Source organism: Misgurnus anguillicaudatus, chromosome 15, assembly GCF_027580225.2.
Source record: "Misgurnus anguillicaudatus chromosome 15, ASM2758022v2, whole genome shotgun sequence".
Lineage (NCBI taxonomy): Eukaryota > Metazoa > Chordata > Actinopteri > Cypriniformes > Cobitidae > Misgurnus > Misgurnus anguillicaudatus.
Genome location: NC_073351.2, coordinates 294,627 through 310,580, shown reverse-complemented (window position 1 = coordinate 310,580; position 15,954 = coordinate 294,627). Strand labels below are relative to the sequence as shown.

General features: G+C 41.5%; 1 protein-coding gene across 5 annotated transcripts in view; it reads right to left on the bottom strand.

Annotated features, from left to right (window-relative positions):
- Window positions 1-15,954, bottom strand: part of LOC129419431 (suppressor of tumorigenicity 7 protein homolog) — a 236,756-nt gene that overhangs the window by 220,136 nt on the left and 666 nt on the right. For 4 of the 5 annotated variants that reach the window (XM_055174572.2, XM_055174573.2, XM_055174569.2 and 1 more), the window contains exons 2-3: window positions 15,625-15,689; window positions 15,249-15,489 (exon numbers count right to left, since the gene is read on the bottom strand). The exons of the other annotated variant lie outside the window; for it this stretch is intronic. In XM_055174572.2, the coding sequence (XP_055030547.1) occupies window positions 15,249-15,270 (22 nt within the window). In that variant the 5' untranslated portion in view covers window positions 15,271-15,489; window positions 15,625-15,689. The remainder of the gene's footprint in view (window positions 1-15,248; window positions 15,490-15,624; window positions 15,690-15,954) is intronic. 5 annotated transcript variants of the gene reach the window in all.

The following is a 15,954-nucleotide window of genomic DNA, read 5'->3' as shown; positions in this document are numbered from 1 at the left end:
TTTCTCATAAACTGTAAATATTTTTGCACCTTAAAATAAAACACCATTTGGATCCTGCATTAACTTTTTAGTACAGCACGTCGTTTCCTTTTTTCTACTCCAACTGGTTGGCTCCCTTACATATGGTGTCAGAAGTGGGATCCTCTCACCAGTGAGTGACGTGTCTGTATTAATTACTGCCCTGCTGACATGCCACCCAAAACTAGGAGTCAGCATGTGGAGGGCATAGATGCAGAGGTGGACCAAGGTGCTGTTGGAGGTGCTGTTGGAGGTGCTGCCGAGCAGCAATTTTTGCCTATGGAAGTCCCAACCCCTGGGGGAGAAGCTGCTGTCACAGCGTTGGCACAGATGTTTCAGTCATTCATGCAGTATCAAAGGGACCGTGATGAGAGGCAGGAGAAAGAGGCTGCTCGTCACGAGCAAAATTACAAGGTCCTCAGCCACCAGGTCATACAAATGCAGCTAGATATGGAGCGGGCAAGACTTGGAGCTGCAGGAAGAGCTGCAATGCGGGTAGTAGACCACGAACCTCGAATAGCCAAGCTGGAGGAGAGTGATGATATTGAACACTACCTTACCACTTTTGAAAGACTTGCAGAGGTGTATCAGTGGCCAAAGGAAGACTGGGCCGTACGTCTTATTCCCTTGTTAACAGGCAAGGCCTGATGTGCTTTTGTGGCTATGAACCCCTCACAAACCAGAGACTATGACCAAGTTAAAGATGCAATTCTAAAAAAATATGAAATCGGTGCAGAGACATACCGGTTGAGATTCCGGTCCCTTAATACCCCTGCAGAGGAGACCCCTACTGAACTTTACATCCGACTGAAGGACTTGTTCTCCAAATGGGTGCACTATGAGCAAAGTAATAAGAGGGACATTATGGAGACTCTTGTGCTGGAACAGTACTTACGAGTATTATACCCGGAGGTGAGAACGTGGGTCAAGGAAAGGGATCCTGACACTGCTGCAAAACTGGTTGAGGCCTACATTGCTGCACGAAAGGGACCCGGATCTACTCGATATGCTGGCATTCTACACTCTCCGAAGGGTAAGCCTGAAGGGTTGGGGGTGGGTTCAAACTCTCAAGGTGGTCCTAAGATTTTTAAGCCAATTAATGTTAAACCCCCAACATCTTCCACAATGCCCCAGACAACAGTTAAGGGAGAGAGTGTTGCATGTTATAACTGTGGTGAGCCAGGTCATACTAGGCCCCTTTGCCCACTTAAAAAGTCAAAGACAACTGGCCTTTGTTATGTTCCCCGTCCAGAACAGTTAAGAACACAGCACAATCAGGAGCCAGTCATCACTGTACTGTTAAATGGTAAACCCCTTTCAGCTTTGGTGGACACGGGTTGTTCCCATACACTGGTACAGGCCAAATACATACCCAGAGATTCCTGGAGTGAAGGAGATGCAGTAACAGTTTGTTGTGTGCACTGAGTTGCCTACAGCTGAGGTTTATATTGAGGTCTGTAATCAGTTGTATCTTATGAATGTTGGCATTGCCACCAAGTTGCCCTATCCTGTTCTGTTAGGTACTGACTTTGTTGAATTGGTGCAAGAGACTGTATGGTGTGGTGTTGTCACAAGAGCCCAATCAAAGCAGCTTACTCAGGTCCCACAGCCCCAAGAAACAAACCCCGGCACACTGCAAGAAATGCCCTTCCACTCTGAGACTAGTTTAGGTGAGTCAAGGCCAACAGAGAAGGAGAGGTTGCAGAGACGTAGGGAGTGGGTTGAGGAATTGTTGGAAACTTCTAAGCAAACTGAGGAAGGGATAGAAGAACCCGAACTAACTGAAGCAGACAGAGTTGTCCCTGGTAACCTAGCCCAGCTTCAGCGTGAGGACTCAACACTAAATGAATGTTTTAAACAGGCTGAGAAAAACGAGGGTGCTGTCTCTTTGTTAGGTGAAACTTTTTGATGCAAAATGGCCTTTTGTACAGACAGAGTAAAGAAGATGGAATGCAACTTGTAGTACCTAAGGCATACAGGAAGGAGGTATTAGAACTTGGGCATTCTATCCCCTGGGCAGGTCACTTGGCTTTTATGAAGACATTAATGCGAATTGCCAAAAGATTTTACTGGCCAAAGATGTACATTGAGGTTAAAGAGTTCTGTAAATCATGTCCAGCATGCCAGCTCACTACTGCCCGTACCCCTGCCTTTGCACCCCCTATACCCCTTCCGGTAGTTGACACTCCTTTTGACAGAATAGGAGTTGACATAGTTGGGCCTGTGGAAAAGAGTCAGAGAGGGAACAGATTTATTTTGGTTATTTGCGATTATGCTACCAGGTACCCCGAGGCATATCCACTACGAGAGGTCACAGCTAAGCAAATTGCCACTGTACTGCTACGATTTTTCTCGCACGTTGGCATACCTCGGGAAGTGCTCACAGATCAGGGCCCAAATTTATGAGTCATACCCTCCAGAAAGTATACCAATTACTGGGCATAAAGAAAGTGCGAACCACCCCTTACCATCCTCAGACTGATGGCCTGGTTGAACGTTTCAACCAGACCTTGAAAACTAAGCTGAGGAAGTATGTTTCTGACACAGGCAAGGACTGGGACAAGTGGCTTCCATTCCTCCTATTTGGATATAGGGAGGTGCCCCAGGCATCTACTGGGTTCTCACCATTTGAACTGCTGTATGCCCATCCAGTCAGAGGGCCTCTGGATGTTCTGAGGGAGAGTTGGGAGGCCAATGATAAACCAGGCAAGAAAAACATTCTTTCCTACGTGCTTAAGATGAGAGAAAATTTGTAGAAGACAACAGCTCTTGCACGAGAAAACCTCCTGCAGTCCCAAGCACGCCAGAAAGAGTGGTACGACCGAACTGCCAGATCTCGTACATTTGAGCCAGGTGAGGAAATTTTGCTGTTGTTGCCGACAAGTGACCATAGACTGTTGGCTAAGTGGCAGGGGCCCTACCAAATAAAATGGAAAGTAGGTCCTGTGACATATGAGATAGAGATTTCATCCAGGACCCAGCCCTTGCAGATCTTTCATGTCAACATGTTGAAAAAGTGGCATGCTCGTTCCACACTACCAAACACAACATCTGAGGGAATAGCAGAGACAGCAACAGCCTTGTTTGTGAGATCTGTGGAGGAAGAGGAGGAGACAGAAGAACAATACCTACCTGGCCGTCAGAGCAACAGTCAGCTGAACCTTGAGCATCTGGAAGATGGACAAATGAAGGAACTTCTACAGTGCCTCCCAGATCAACTCTTTATGGAGACACCTGGCAGAACAGGCGTGATCTACCATCACATCACTCTCAAAGACCCTAAACCTATTCGTCAGCCAGTATACCGGGTCCCTGAGAGACTTCTACCAGTTATGAAGGAAGAGTTGGAAACCATGCAGAGTCTTGGTGTGATCGAACCTTCAAGCAGTGAATGGAGCAATCCCATTGTTCTAGTGCCAAAGAAGGATGGCAGTCTCCGATTCTGTCTGGATTTCCGCAAACTCAATAGTGTGAGCAAATTTGACCCGTATCCCATGCCAAGAGTGGACGAATTAGTGGAGAGTCTTGGAAGAGCAAAGTATCTGACCACACTTGACCTCTGCAAGGGTTATTGGCAAGTTCCTCTAAGTCCAGAGAGTAAGGAGATGACTGCGTTTAAGACACCCTTTGGCCATTTTCAGTTCTGTGTCCTTCCCTTTGGGCTTCACAGAGCTCCAGCTACTTTCCAAAGGATGATGGACCAGATCTTTCAGGGGACTGAGAAGTTTGCTTCTGCATACTTGGATGACATTATCATCTACAGTCAAACTTGGCAGGAGCACCTAAATCATCTGAAGGATGTACTACAAAGAATAAAGAATGCTGGTCTAACCATTCGTCCAGACAAATGCACCCTAGCTGGAACTGAGACACAATACCTAGAGTATGTGTTGGGTCATGGAGTAATACGTCCACAGGTGGGGAAAGTGGAGGCCATCAAAAATGCAGAACAGCCAGTGACCAAGAAACAGGTACGTTCTTTTCCTAGGGTGGTACAGGAGTTTTATCCCCAACTTTTCTGAACGAGCATTTGCCCTAACAGATTTAACTAAAAAAGACAAGCCAAATTTAGTTAACTGGTCTCAGGACTGTGAGAGTGCTTTCCAGGATCTAAAGGACTCCTTATGCACAGAGCCTGTTTTACAAGAGTCCAGACTTTGAAAAACCTTTTACCGTACAGACTGATGCTTCTGAGCATGGTATTGGGGCTGTACTACTTCAGGAAGGTCAAGGGCAACTCCAACCCATTGCCTACATCAGCAGAAAGCTCCTTCCACGGGAATCTAGGTATTCCACAATTGAAAAGGAGTGTCTGGCAATTAAATGGGCATTGGACTCTTTAAGATACTACTTGGTGGGCCGCAAATTTAAACTTGAGACTGATCACAGGGCATTGGCCTGGTTGGGTCGTATGAGGGACACAAATGCCCGTATAACCAGATGGTTTTTAGCCATCCAACCATTTGACTTTGATGTCTTATACAAAACTGGGTCACAAAATTGTACAGCTGATTACCTCTCTAGGACACCTCAGGTGTCTGAGGAAGGGGGGAGAAATGTCACAGGTTAACCTGTTGACTGTTTAAACTGGACTTAAAAACATACCACCATATCACTTGTACTGTGCTTTGCCGGCAACTTAACATCCGTGTACACATCAGGAAAGTGTTATGGAGTTTTTGTTTGGTTAAGTCTAAGTTTGTTACTGTTGTGTTTGTTCTAGTTTTCAAGTCTTATAGTTTATTGACACTATTTTTCTAAAATAACAAAATGCCAGAACACACAATAATTCATGTATTACTTCCCTTTATTTTTACAATCATTTTTCACCAACCTTATTGCAGTTACACTTCCCGGACCACACTTCTTACAACCAAACCCATAGTCTGGGTAAAACTGGTTATGGTTTGGTTTGCCCTGTAGGTGGGGCTTCAGCCTATAAATAGGCTTGCTTGTTAGAATACGTTCAGTTATGTTTTTTCATTGTGAACTCTTTGGAAACTAACTAAGCAGTGTTGCAAACTTGGGCCATTCGGTTTAGCCAAAATAGCACATTGTTGCTCTTTATTTTCGTTTTTGTACAGTTTTTATTTTATTTTTTTCTCATACACTGTAAATATTTTTGCACCTTAAAATAAAACACCATTTGGATCCTGCATTAACTTTTTAGTACAGCACGTCATTTCCTTTTTTCTACTCCAACTGGTTGGCTCCCTTACAAGTAGCATATACAAAACTACAAATATATTTAGCATAGATATTTTTACCATGCTTCAAAACGCAACGCAGCACAATGACATTTAAACAACTGAAGTTACATAATATGATTGACTGGGTGACTGGGTGACTGTCAGGTGGCATAGTCACATTCGGCACCCAAATCACGTTCCTGTTTTAATATCAAACAGATTTTCTCCACTCAGCAATACACCGGCTGAGACGTCTGTTAAAAGTGCCCTGGTTATTGGAGATTCTATACTCAGGAACGTTGGCATTGAGGCACCAGCCACCATAGTCGATTGTATACCGGGAGCCAGAGCGTCTGACATTAGATCCAAACTTAAAGTGCTGGCTAATGCTAAACGTAAGTTTTCTAAGATTGTTATTCACGCCGGCACGAATGACACCAGACTCCGCCAGTCGGAGATCACCAAAAATACTATTAAAGAGGTGTGTGAAATTGCAAAAACAATGTCAGACAATGTAATTTGCTCTAGTCCCATCCCCGCCTACTGGGGGGATGAAACTTACAGTAGATTAGTGTCTCTTCATGGCTGGATGTCAAAGTGGTGCCCTCAGCATAACATAAGGTTTATAGACAATTGGAAGCATTTCCGGGGAAGACCTGACCTGCTAAAGAGAGATGGCCTCCATCCGTCTCCGGAAGGAAGTGCTATACTCTCTAGAAATCTGACCAATAGTCTTACTTTTGATATTGTCTGACTATCCAGGGCCCAGGTCAGGAAACAGATCAGGCTTACCCATCAGTCTGTTAGCTGCCTTGACATGTCAAGATCACATATATCCCAGCACATAGAGCCTTTTTTACCAGAGTATCAACACATCTCGACTGTGTCTGTTCCTCGAAAAAATAAATACAGAGCACCGTTTACCTCGTCTCGTACAAATCTTATTAACATAAAATTAGAACACAATACATTAACAGATGAAACTCAAATGTTAAAATTCGGCCTTCTTAACATTAGATCGCTTACTAATAAAGAACCAATTATCAATGAAATAATTACTGACCAAAACTTAGATGCACTCTGTTTAACAGAGACCTGGCTTAAAGCAGACGATTACACCAGTTTAAACGAATCCACCCCACAAGACTATTATTATAAACACGTTCCTCGTCTAAAAAGGAGAGGGGGTGGTGTAGCTACAATATACAATAAAATATTCAAAGTAAACCATAAATCCAACCTAAAATTGAATTTGTTGAAATAATACTGTTAAAGGAACAGTATGTAGGATTGTGGCCAAAACTGGTATTGCAATCACAAAACTTGTGGCTAAACCTGGTAGTGCAATCACACAACTGGTGGCCAATACACAAAATGACAACATAAACATCAGTTGAGGGCTGCAACTCCACTTTTTTAATGACAATATCCTGGCCAGACCACTGTTGTCAGTGATATAAGTATTTGAAATGAAAATGATTTCTTAAAGTCTAGTGACATATCAGGGCCATTTTATGATTAATTGATATAAATTTCTTACATACTGTTCCTTTAAATATGGAAATAACTGATCGTAACAACAAACAGTTTTCATTCATTTTAGCTACCATATATAGGCCTCCGGGCCACCACACAGATTTTCTTAAAGAAATAGCGGACTTCCTATCTGAGCTTACAGTCACTGTAGATAAAGCTCTTATCGTTGGTGATTTTAATATCCATGTGGATAATCCAAAAGATGCATTAGGACGTGCGTTTATGGATGTTCTAAATTCTCTCGGCATTAAACAAAACGTGTCAGGGCCCACGCATACTCGTAATCACACATTAGACTTAATTCTGTCACTCGGACTCAATATTAATGACATCGAAATATCACCCCAGAGCGATGCCGTTTCAGACCATTGCCTTCTGTCATACACAATACTTCTAGATAGGACCGCTCAGTCTACAGCATGCTACAGATTAGCCAGAACAATAATTTCCACCACTAAGCTTTATTAGCACTCTTCCAGACCTGTCTCAAATGAAACATGTAGCAGATAACCGTGAAGATCTGGATATTATAATAGAAAACCTGAACAACGTCTGCTCTAGCACGTTGGATGCCGTTGCTCCCATTCGAAAAAACAGAATCAAAGAAAAACCGCCAGCTCCATGGTATGACCATCATACTGCAGCCCTTAAAAAAGTAGCTAGAAAAATGGAAAGAAACTACCGAAGCACAAAGTTAGAGGTATGGCGTTCAGCATGGAAAGAGAGTGTTCAACACTACAGACAGGCTATTAAAACTGCCAGATCTCAGTACGCTTATTAAAGAAAATCATAACAACCCTCGTTTCCTATTTAGCACAGTTGCAAAACTGACTAAAAAAAAGAACAAACAGAAACCAATAGTAAACTCCAACACAATAGTAATGACTTCATGAACTTCTTTACTAACAGAATTATGTTTATTAGGAAAAACATAGAAACTACGCAACCAGCCACCACTCTACCCAACAGTACATTTTCCACTAGATTACCATACGAACATCTTGAGTCATTTAAACCTACTACAATAGAAGAGCTCTCTAAATTAGTAACGTCATCCAAATCATCGTCCTGTATACTAGACCCCGTTCCCACAAAATTACTAAAAGAGGTATTTCATGTAGTGTCAGACACGGTACTTAATATCTTTAACTCATCTCTAGAATTAGGATACGTTCCAACAGCTTTCAAACTAGCAGTTATTAGACTGCTCATTAAAAAAACAAACCTTGACCAGGGAGATCTTAATAACTTTAGACCAATCTCTAATCTACCTTTTCTTTCTAAAATATTAAAAAAAGTAGTGGCAAGTCAGCTATGCACATTCATAGCGAATAATAATACATATGAAAAGTTCCAATCAGGATTCAGGACCCACCATAGCACAGAGACAGCGCTGCTCAGAGTTACAAATGACCTCCTATTAACATCCGATCGTGGTGAAATCTCAATCCTTATATTCCTAGACCTTAGTGCAGCCTTTGACACAATAGATCACACAATCTTACTCAATAGACAAGAAAACTGTGTTGGCATCAGTGGTCAGGCGTTAGCCTGGTTTAAATAGTTTCTAACCAATCGATATCACTTTGTTTATATAAATGAGGAAGAATCATATCACTCCCCCGTTAAATACGGCGTACCTCAGGGATCAGTTCTAGGCCCCATCCTATTCTCGTTATATATATTTCCTCTAGGAGACATTATCAGGAAACATAACATAAGTTTTCACTGCTATGCGGATGATAACCAGCTTTACATCTCGTCGCATCCTAGCGAAACCCACCAGTTTTCTAAGCTAACAGACTTCATTAGTGATATTAGGGACTTATGGCACATAACTTTCTTATGCTAAACTCCAATAAGACAGACATACTTATTATTGAACCGAATCGCTACAAACATAATATGTCAGATTACAAGTTGCCCATAGATGGCTGCACGGTGGTGCCATCTTCCACTGTTAAGAATTTAGGTGTGATGTTCGACAGCAATCTATCTTTTGATAGTCATATCTCCAACGTCTGCCGCATAGCATTCTTCTATTTTAGAAATATCTCAAAAATATGCCATATGCTGTCTGCATCAGATGCAGAAAAGCTTATCCATGCTTTTATGACCTCTAGAATAGACTATTGTAACTCGTTACTCGGGGGATGCCATGCAAATCAGGTTAACAAGCTACAGCTGGTTCAAAACGCCGCCACAAGAGTGCTTACTCGATCTAAAAAGTATGACCACATCAGTCCAATTCTGGCATCTTTACACTGGCTACCAGTTAAATATCGATTCAATTCAATTCAATTTTATTTATATAGCGCTTTTCACAAGTGTTAATTGTCGCTTATCTATTTTGTAGAAACACTTGCTATTAACCTGACTTTTAATCAACCAATTGGTGTTAGAAATAGCTCATATGAAAAGCTAAAACCCTTCCAAATGATATTTAATGCACTGAAATGAATTAGTTTCACTCAAATTTTTTTTATCATTTAATCAAGACAAATTTTGGCAAGACAAAAGTTTTGTCGCCTATACAGAAATTGATCAAATTTACTACAAATACAAACATATTTCAGCAAATTAAGTAGTGGTGCTGTGAGATCCAAATTGTATATCTTGTATGACTTCCATGAGCTTGAAGGACTGCATCCATGCGGTTTGGCAAGGATTCATACAATGTATAGATGAAGTCATCAGGAATAGCAAAGAAAGCAGTCTTGCATGCCTCCCAGAGTTCACACATATTCTTTGCTTTCATCCTACCCCACATATGCTCAATGATGTTCATGTCTGGTGACTGGGCTGGCCAATCCTGGAGCATCTTGATCTTCTTCGACTTGAGGAACTTTGATGTGGAGATGGAAGTATGTGATGGAGCACCATCCTGCTGCAGAATTTGGCTTCTTTTATGGTTGGGAATATAAGAGATAGCTAAGATTTCTTGGTATTTTAGACCATTGATGTTGCCTTCCACCCTGTAGATCTCTTGCACACCCCCATACTGGATGTAACAGACCATGATTTTTCCGCCACCAAACTTCACTGTTTTCTCTGTGAATCTGTGAATCTCTGATTCATGTATGCACACTTGCAGGTGATCTGTTATTTATAAAGGGAACATTGCTTTGTTTTAGAAGTCTTCATAATTTTTGTGTATGCCATTTTTGCCTTTTGTGCGTACATAGACTTTTAGTGAGGATCCTACGCACAGTTTTATACATGAGGCCCCAGGTGACCAGGTCTTGTGGAGCTCTGCTGCAATGGAAAAATGGCTGACCTTGGATTTTCAAGCCAACAAACGGTTCCCTCAAGCAGTTGTTGAACACTTTTTGACAGTTTCGTTATGCACTGAAACATTATTACAAAAGCTGTTGGGATTAAAATGAGCCCTTTCTTGAAAACAAATCTTGATTAGAAATATATTTTAGCGGCACTTTAGGTCAATTTGTACACAAGCGACAAGACTTCTGTCAGGGAGTGTGTGTGTATGTATATTATATGAAATTGTCATCATAGAAGCATGTCCACTGTGAGAGACATAATGAAAAATTTGTAAAATGTTCTACTGTTGGAACAATCATTAGAAAATCGAAGAAGCTAAACATGACTGTCAATCTCCCTCGGACTGGGGCTCCATGCAAGATCTCACCTCGTGGGGTCTCAATGATCCTAGAAAAGGTGAGAAATCAGCCCAGAACTACACGGGAGGAGCTGGTCAATGACCTGAAAAGAGCTGGGACCCCCTTTTCCAATGTTACTGTTGGTAATACACCAAGATGTCATGGTTTGAAATCATGCATGGCACGGAAGGTTCCCCTGCTTAAACCAGCACATGTCCAGGCCTGTCTTAAGTTTGCCAATGACCATGTGGATGATCCAGAGGAGTCATGGGAGAAAGTCATGTGGTCAGATGAGACCAAAATAGAACTTTTTGTTCACAATTCCACTAAACGTGTGGAATGCTTTGGGGGTGTTTTTCTGCACATGGGATAGGGTGACTGCACTGTATTAAGGAGAGGATGACCGGGGCCATGTATTGCGAGATTTTGGGGAACACCCTCCTTTCCTCAGTTAGAGCATTGAAGATGGGTCGAGGCTGGGTCTTCCCAAATGACAATGACCCGAAGCACACAGCCAGGATAACCAAGGAGTGGCTCTGTAAGAAGCATATCAAGGTTGTGGCGTGGCCTAGACAGTCTCCAGACCTAAACTCAATAGAGAATCTTTGGAGGGAGCTCAAACTCCGTGTATCTCAGCGACAGGCCAGAAACCCGATAGATCTAGAGAAGATCTGTGTGGAGGAGTGGGACAAAATCCCTCCTGCAGTGTGCGCAAACCTGGTGAAAAACTACAGGAAACGTTTGACCTAGAGTTCTCAATGGGTCGGGTCGCAAATATAAGCAAATGAGTCGGGTCGGACCTCGGGCTTAACCTTTTACGCTCAGTGAAAAATTTTTTAATCATCACTGCTGTTCTCCGTTAAGAAAGTCTGGTGTGGCTGCTGTGTGCAACGTGCATAACGGAGATGGGCGGGCATAGCAATAAGCTTTGGGGCGGATCAGTAACTGATCCAGACCGGAGCTGCTGGTTTCAGATTGGATCCGTTGAGGATCCGCCCCGGAGCTTATTGCTATCACTGCGTGCACGTCTGTTGTCTTGAGAAGAAGAGTTGGAGAAAAGTAAACTTGAATTCACCGTTGCTTGCTACTAAAGGAGGAGAAGCCACTGGCTGGGTACAAGTTTGAGTTATTTTTATTTATTATTGTGTGATTTTTATGTAAGGCATATTTATAAAGCCTATATCTAAAGTTTACTGTTTCAGTTGTTTGTATTGTTAAAAGGCGTGAACATTAAATGTTGATTTGAATTCCCATCTGCTGGTCATGATAATAGTCTACGTGTATGAGAAAGAAAAGGGGGGGGAGGTTGGCGGCATCGGGCCGCGGGTCGGGTTCGGACAGATAAATCACGTTGATGTGTCGGGTTACATCGGGTCCGGGCTTTAAAAGCCACGGGCCGGGTCGGGTTGTAATTTTCAGGCCCATTTGTTAGGATTCGGACGATGAAAGAACCCAAGTGCAGATGTGGATAGACAATACAGGACTTTATTGACGAAACAGTAAAACAAAACCCACGAGGGGGGCAAACAAAACAGAGTTAACACTTAATACACTAAACTACACAAAACTTCACGATGATCAAACATAAAAACATAAACTGGACTAGATCTTCTTTATCCCAAAGTACTCACGGAACAGGACAAAACGAACTTGTACAAGACACCAAACACAAGGGGCCCTATTTTAACGATCTAAGCGCATTGTCTAAAGCGCACAGCGCAACGTCTAAATGGGTGTGTCCGAATCAACTTTTGCTAATTTAATGACGGGAAAAATGGTTTGTGTGCCGAGCGCATGGTCGAAAAGGGCTGGTCCTATTTTTTTAATGATTAATGGGAGTATTTTGGGCGTAACGTGCTTGGTGCTTGTAACATCAGAGCTTGATATATAAATATGAGAACATGAATAAAACAACAATCTCTTAAATAAGTTATTAAACATTATCATTTCATTCACGTTTTTACTAAACAGTACAGACCTTAAAAGGTTTGTATTTTATTCCTCATCCAGTGGTTCATTCAATACAATTATAAGCCAAACATTCTGAATCATGTAAAATAATCGTGTTTTAAACTGCAAAGTTTTCATACTTTACTTTCAGAGTGTCAGATATATACATTGTTTTGCTTGGATTGATCAAAGAGATACGTCACAGGCTTGCCTGCTCAGACAGAATCGTTTAGAGTTCCGTCATTTTCGGATGCGGAGCCGCGCGCACAGTTACAAAAAAATGCCGTGCACACCTCCACGCAGAATGGGGTCTCGCGCCGTAATGCGCATGACCGCCCACTCCGCGTTGACGTAATTTTTGCCGCACGGACGCAGCGAGTATAAGCAAGCAATATGGTACAAGAGGCTTGCCAATACAGCACTTGCCTCAAGTACCTTATTGCTTTTATAAAACGTTACCACACAATATTAAAATAAAAAAAATATTAGTTCAACTTTCATGAAGTTAAAACAATAAAAAGCATTCCTTCCGCTAGAAAAAATAGTCCCTGACCATGAACAAAAATGTGTTCCAATGTGTAATATGCATGAAAGCTCAAATAAAAACAACAAACCGATACATGTGGTTGCTAAGGGTGTTGCTAAGGGCGGAGTGATATATACAGAACCATTGGGTGAAGCAGTCATAGCCGTGTTTTATCGTGAATAAAGCACACCTATTGACCAATCAGAATCAAGAATTGGAACTATCCGTTTTATTAGCATAGCTTAACATAGCTATGACCCACGGACCGGATGTGGACAAATGTGAAGCGAATGGCGTGAGAGACAGACAAAATGCATGAAAGACACCGAGTCTGCACATGCGAAAAAGACAAAATGCACGAAAGAGTCGGAGTCTGTGCGCACAAGAGAGAGAAACAAAATGTGTGCGCGCAAAACAGAGCAAGTTTGCGCAAGAGAAGGAACCCTAAATACATGAAACACTGAAACACCTTTACCTATTACCACTATATCAACTAATATCTCATTAATACTGAATTCTCTTTTGCCAAATCAGTTAAATAAATCCATTGTGTGCTCTTGTACTCATTAACCTAAGAAATAATACCACCTCATAATCACTGCATTATTTTGTAGAAAATCATAATTAGCCCACAAACTTACCCGGCATTAAATATACAGATTTCATGTTTTCAGACTCTGTTTCCCTTACTTTTATATTAGCTATGCATCTCGTATGACTGTGGAGTTATTTTTTCACTTACATGTTACATATACATATAAACATACACATACACACACATATTACTTATTTTGTGTTTCCAGCAATGGCAAATCCTGCACACAACATTAAAACTACAATGAAAGATGGGAACAAAGCAATGCAATTAAAGTATTTTTAGGAAATAGGTTTTATAACAAATATAAAATCAATAGGCTATAAGGGAAAAAAGAATCACAGCATGAAAAATATAAAACACATGTAAATTTATATTCTGTACATTTAATCACCATGGGCACTTGTAAAACTGCGGTGTTAAATGCAATGCAGTCAAAAATTTGGGTGCACCTAACTTTTGTGCTGGTGCACCTAAGAAAAAAAGTGCAAAAAGTTACTGTAGTAGTGCTGCCTCAAGATTAGTGGTTATTCGTTTGCAGAATAAAAGTTTTTGTTTACATAATACATGTGGGTGTATTGTGTATAATAATTATGTATAAATACACATACACACATGCATGTATATACTTAAGAAACATTTCCATGTGTATATACATGTAAATATAAATATATTTTTTTCTTAAAATTATACATTTATGTGTGTGTATTTATATAAACATAATCATCATACACAGTACACACACATTTATTATGTAAACAAAAACTTTAATTCTGCAAACGATTAGTCGCGACTAATCGTGAGGCCGCACTATACTGTAGAGCCCTGTACTGTGTCACAGGCTTTAAAAATTCTAAGAGCAAGATAGGTAGGTGTTGAAATAAAATATGTAAGAGAGAATAAGATGAGATGTGTGGATGTGACTGAGGTTGAGTCTGATAATGGCAGATCAGATAGGGATGTGCTCTGAGAGTCTGTTTAACACACGACCAAGTCTGACAGCAGCTGTGTTCATTCATTCAGCTGAAGTGATCCACTCAAACACACACACACACACACACACACACACAGAAACCTCATTCATTCATGACCCTCACTACAGACCACCATCAAGTACACACAGAAATACTGAAGCACAGTTCAAACTTCAAACTCTCAAATTTCACGAATACAACGTTTAAATGACAGGGAGTACTAAGAATAAACAAAAACTTTCTACAATCTCTTCATTGAAAGCACAAAATAATCTCATTAGCGTAAACATAGCACCACATAAATTATTTTCAAAGAGCAGACAAAACACGATGTATGGAACCGCAAGTTATTTGAAAGAGCATTAAGCAAAAACAACATGTACACATATTATTTAAAACATCTGCACTTACAGGAACCCAGCCGGATGTAGATTAAAGGTTATTTCTAAAACAGCCATGTGACCGCTGATGCTTTCTATTTACACATTTTAGTAGCATTTACCCAACTCATTGAGGTTTCAGCAACACTAACACAATATTTAATTTGATAATGAAATTGTTTTGTGGCAAAAAGATACATGAAGATGAGACAACGCAACAAAGACAGCAAAACGTAAGGGGATGCGTGTGAAACATTTTGTTTGTTTCCTTCACCTAGAATGAACGGTATCTACCAGTCTGGCCTTCCAGTCTACGAGAACGCAGACAGAGAAAATCAGAAAACCATGAGACAAAGAAAGAGACGAACAGAAGCAAGTGCGATGCAGAACTGTGCAAACGCGCTACACATTAGGGATAAAGAGGCAGACGTGCAGCTGTGGCGGAGGATGGGCTACTTACATGAGGATTCTGTGCCAAACATGGCTGATCCAGGAGCTGTGATGGAGCAAGAAAGAGGGGGGTTGGCGGGAGAGGAGGGGGTGAGCAGGCAGCTAAACAGCAGGGGTCATCAACGCACAATGCAACCAACCCTGTGGCCCGACACGTCACGTCAGATTCTGCGCTGCTGTCCACACGCATGCACGGCCCCTCCGCATTAAAGCTGCCACGGCTGACGGTCCTATCCTGTGGCCAGATGGTCCTACATGAGAGCAGAGAGCGATTGTTCACGTCAAGACAAAAGATCAGCAGACTGAATTATGTCGCAGGCCCGATAAACACAGACTGACTGATGCGAGCGAGCGAGAGAGAGAGAGAGAGAGAAAGAAAGACCAACCAATCACATCACACGCATCATCTGCTCATCTACTCAGGCCTGATCTCACATCCAGCGATGGAAGGCTGTAGAAAGAGCAAATAAACATAACTGAAACAACATTGCTATATCAGTAATTTAGTGTTCATCTCAGATTCACAATCCACAGTGCAGGTATGACAGTGTCAGCAGCACATGAAGGGGAATCAAAGTCCAAATTTAAAAAGAAAATAAAAGACTCAGAAAATCTGTCCTTCCAAACAAATGCAGAAAACTAATAAAACCAGACACTGTAGTGTTGATGAGATGGAGAAAGCTAGATAAACAAAACAACACAACCATGACACCTGT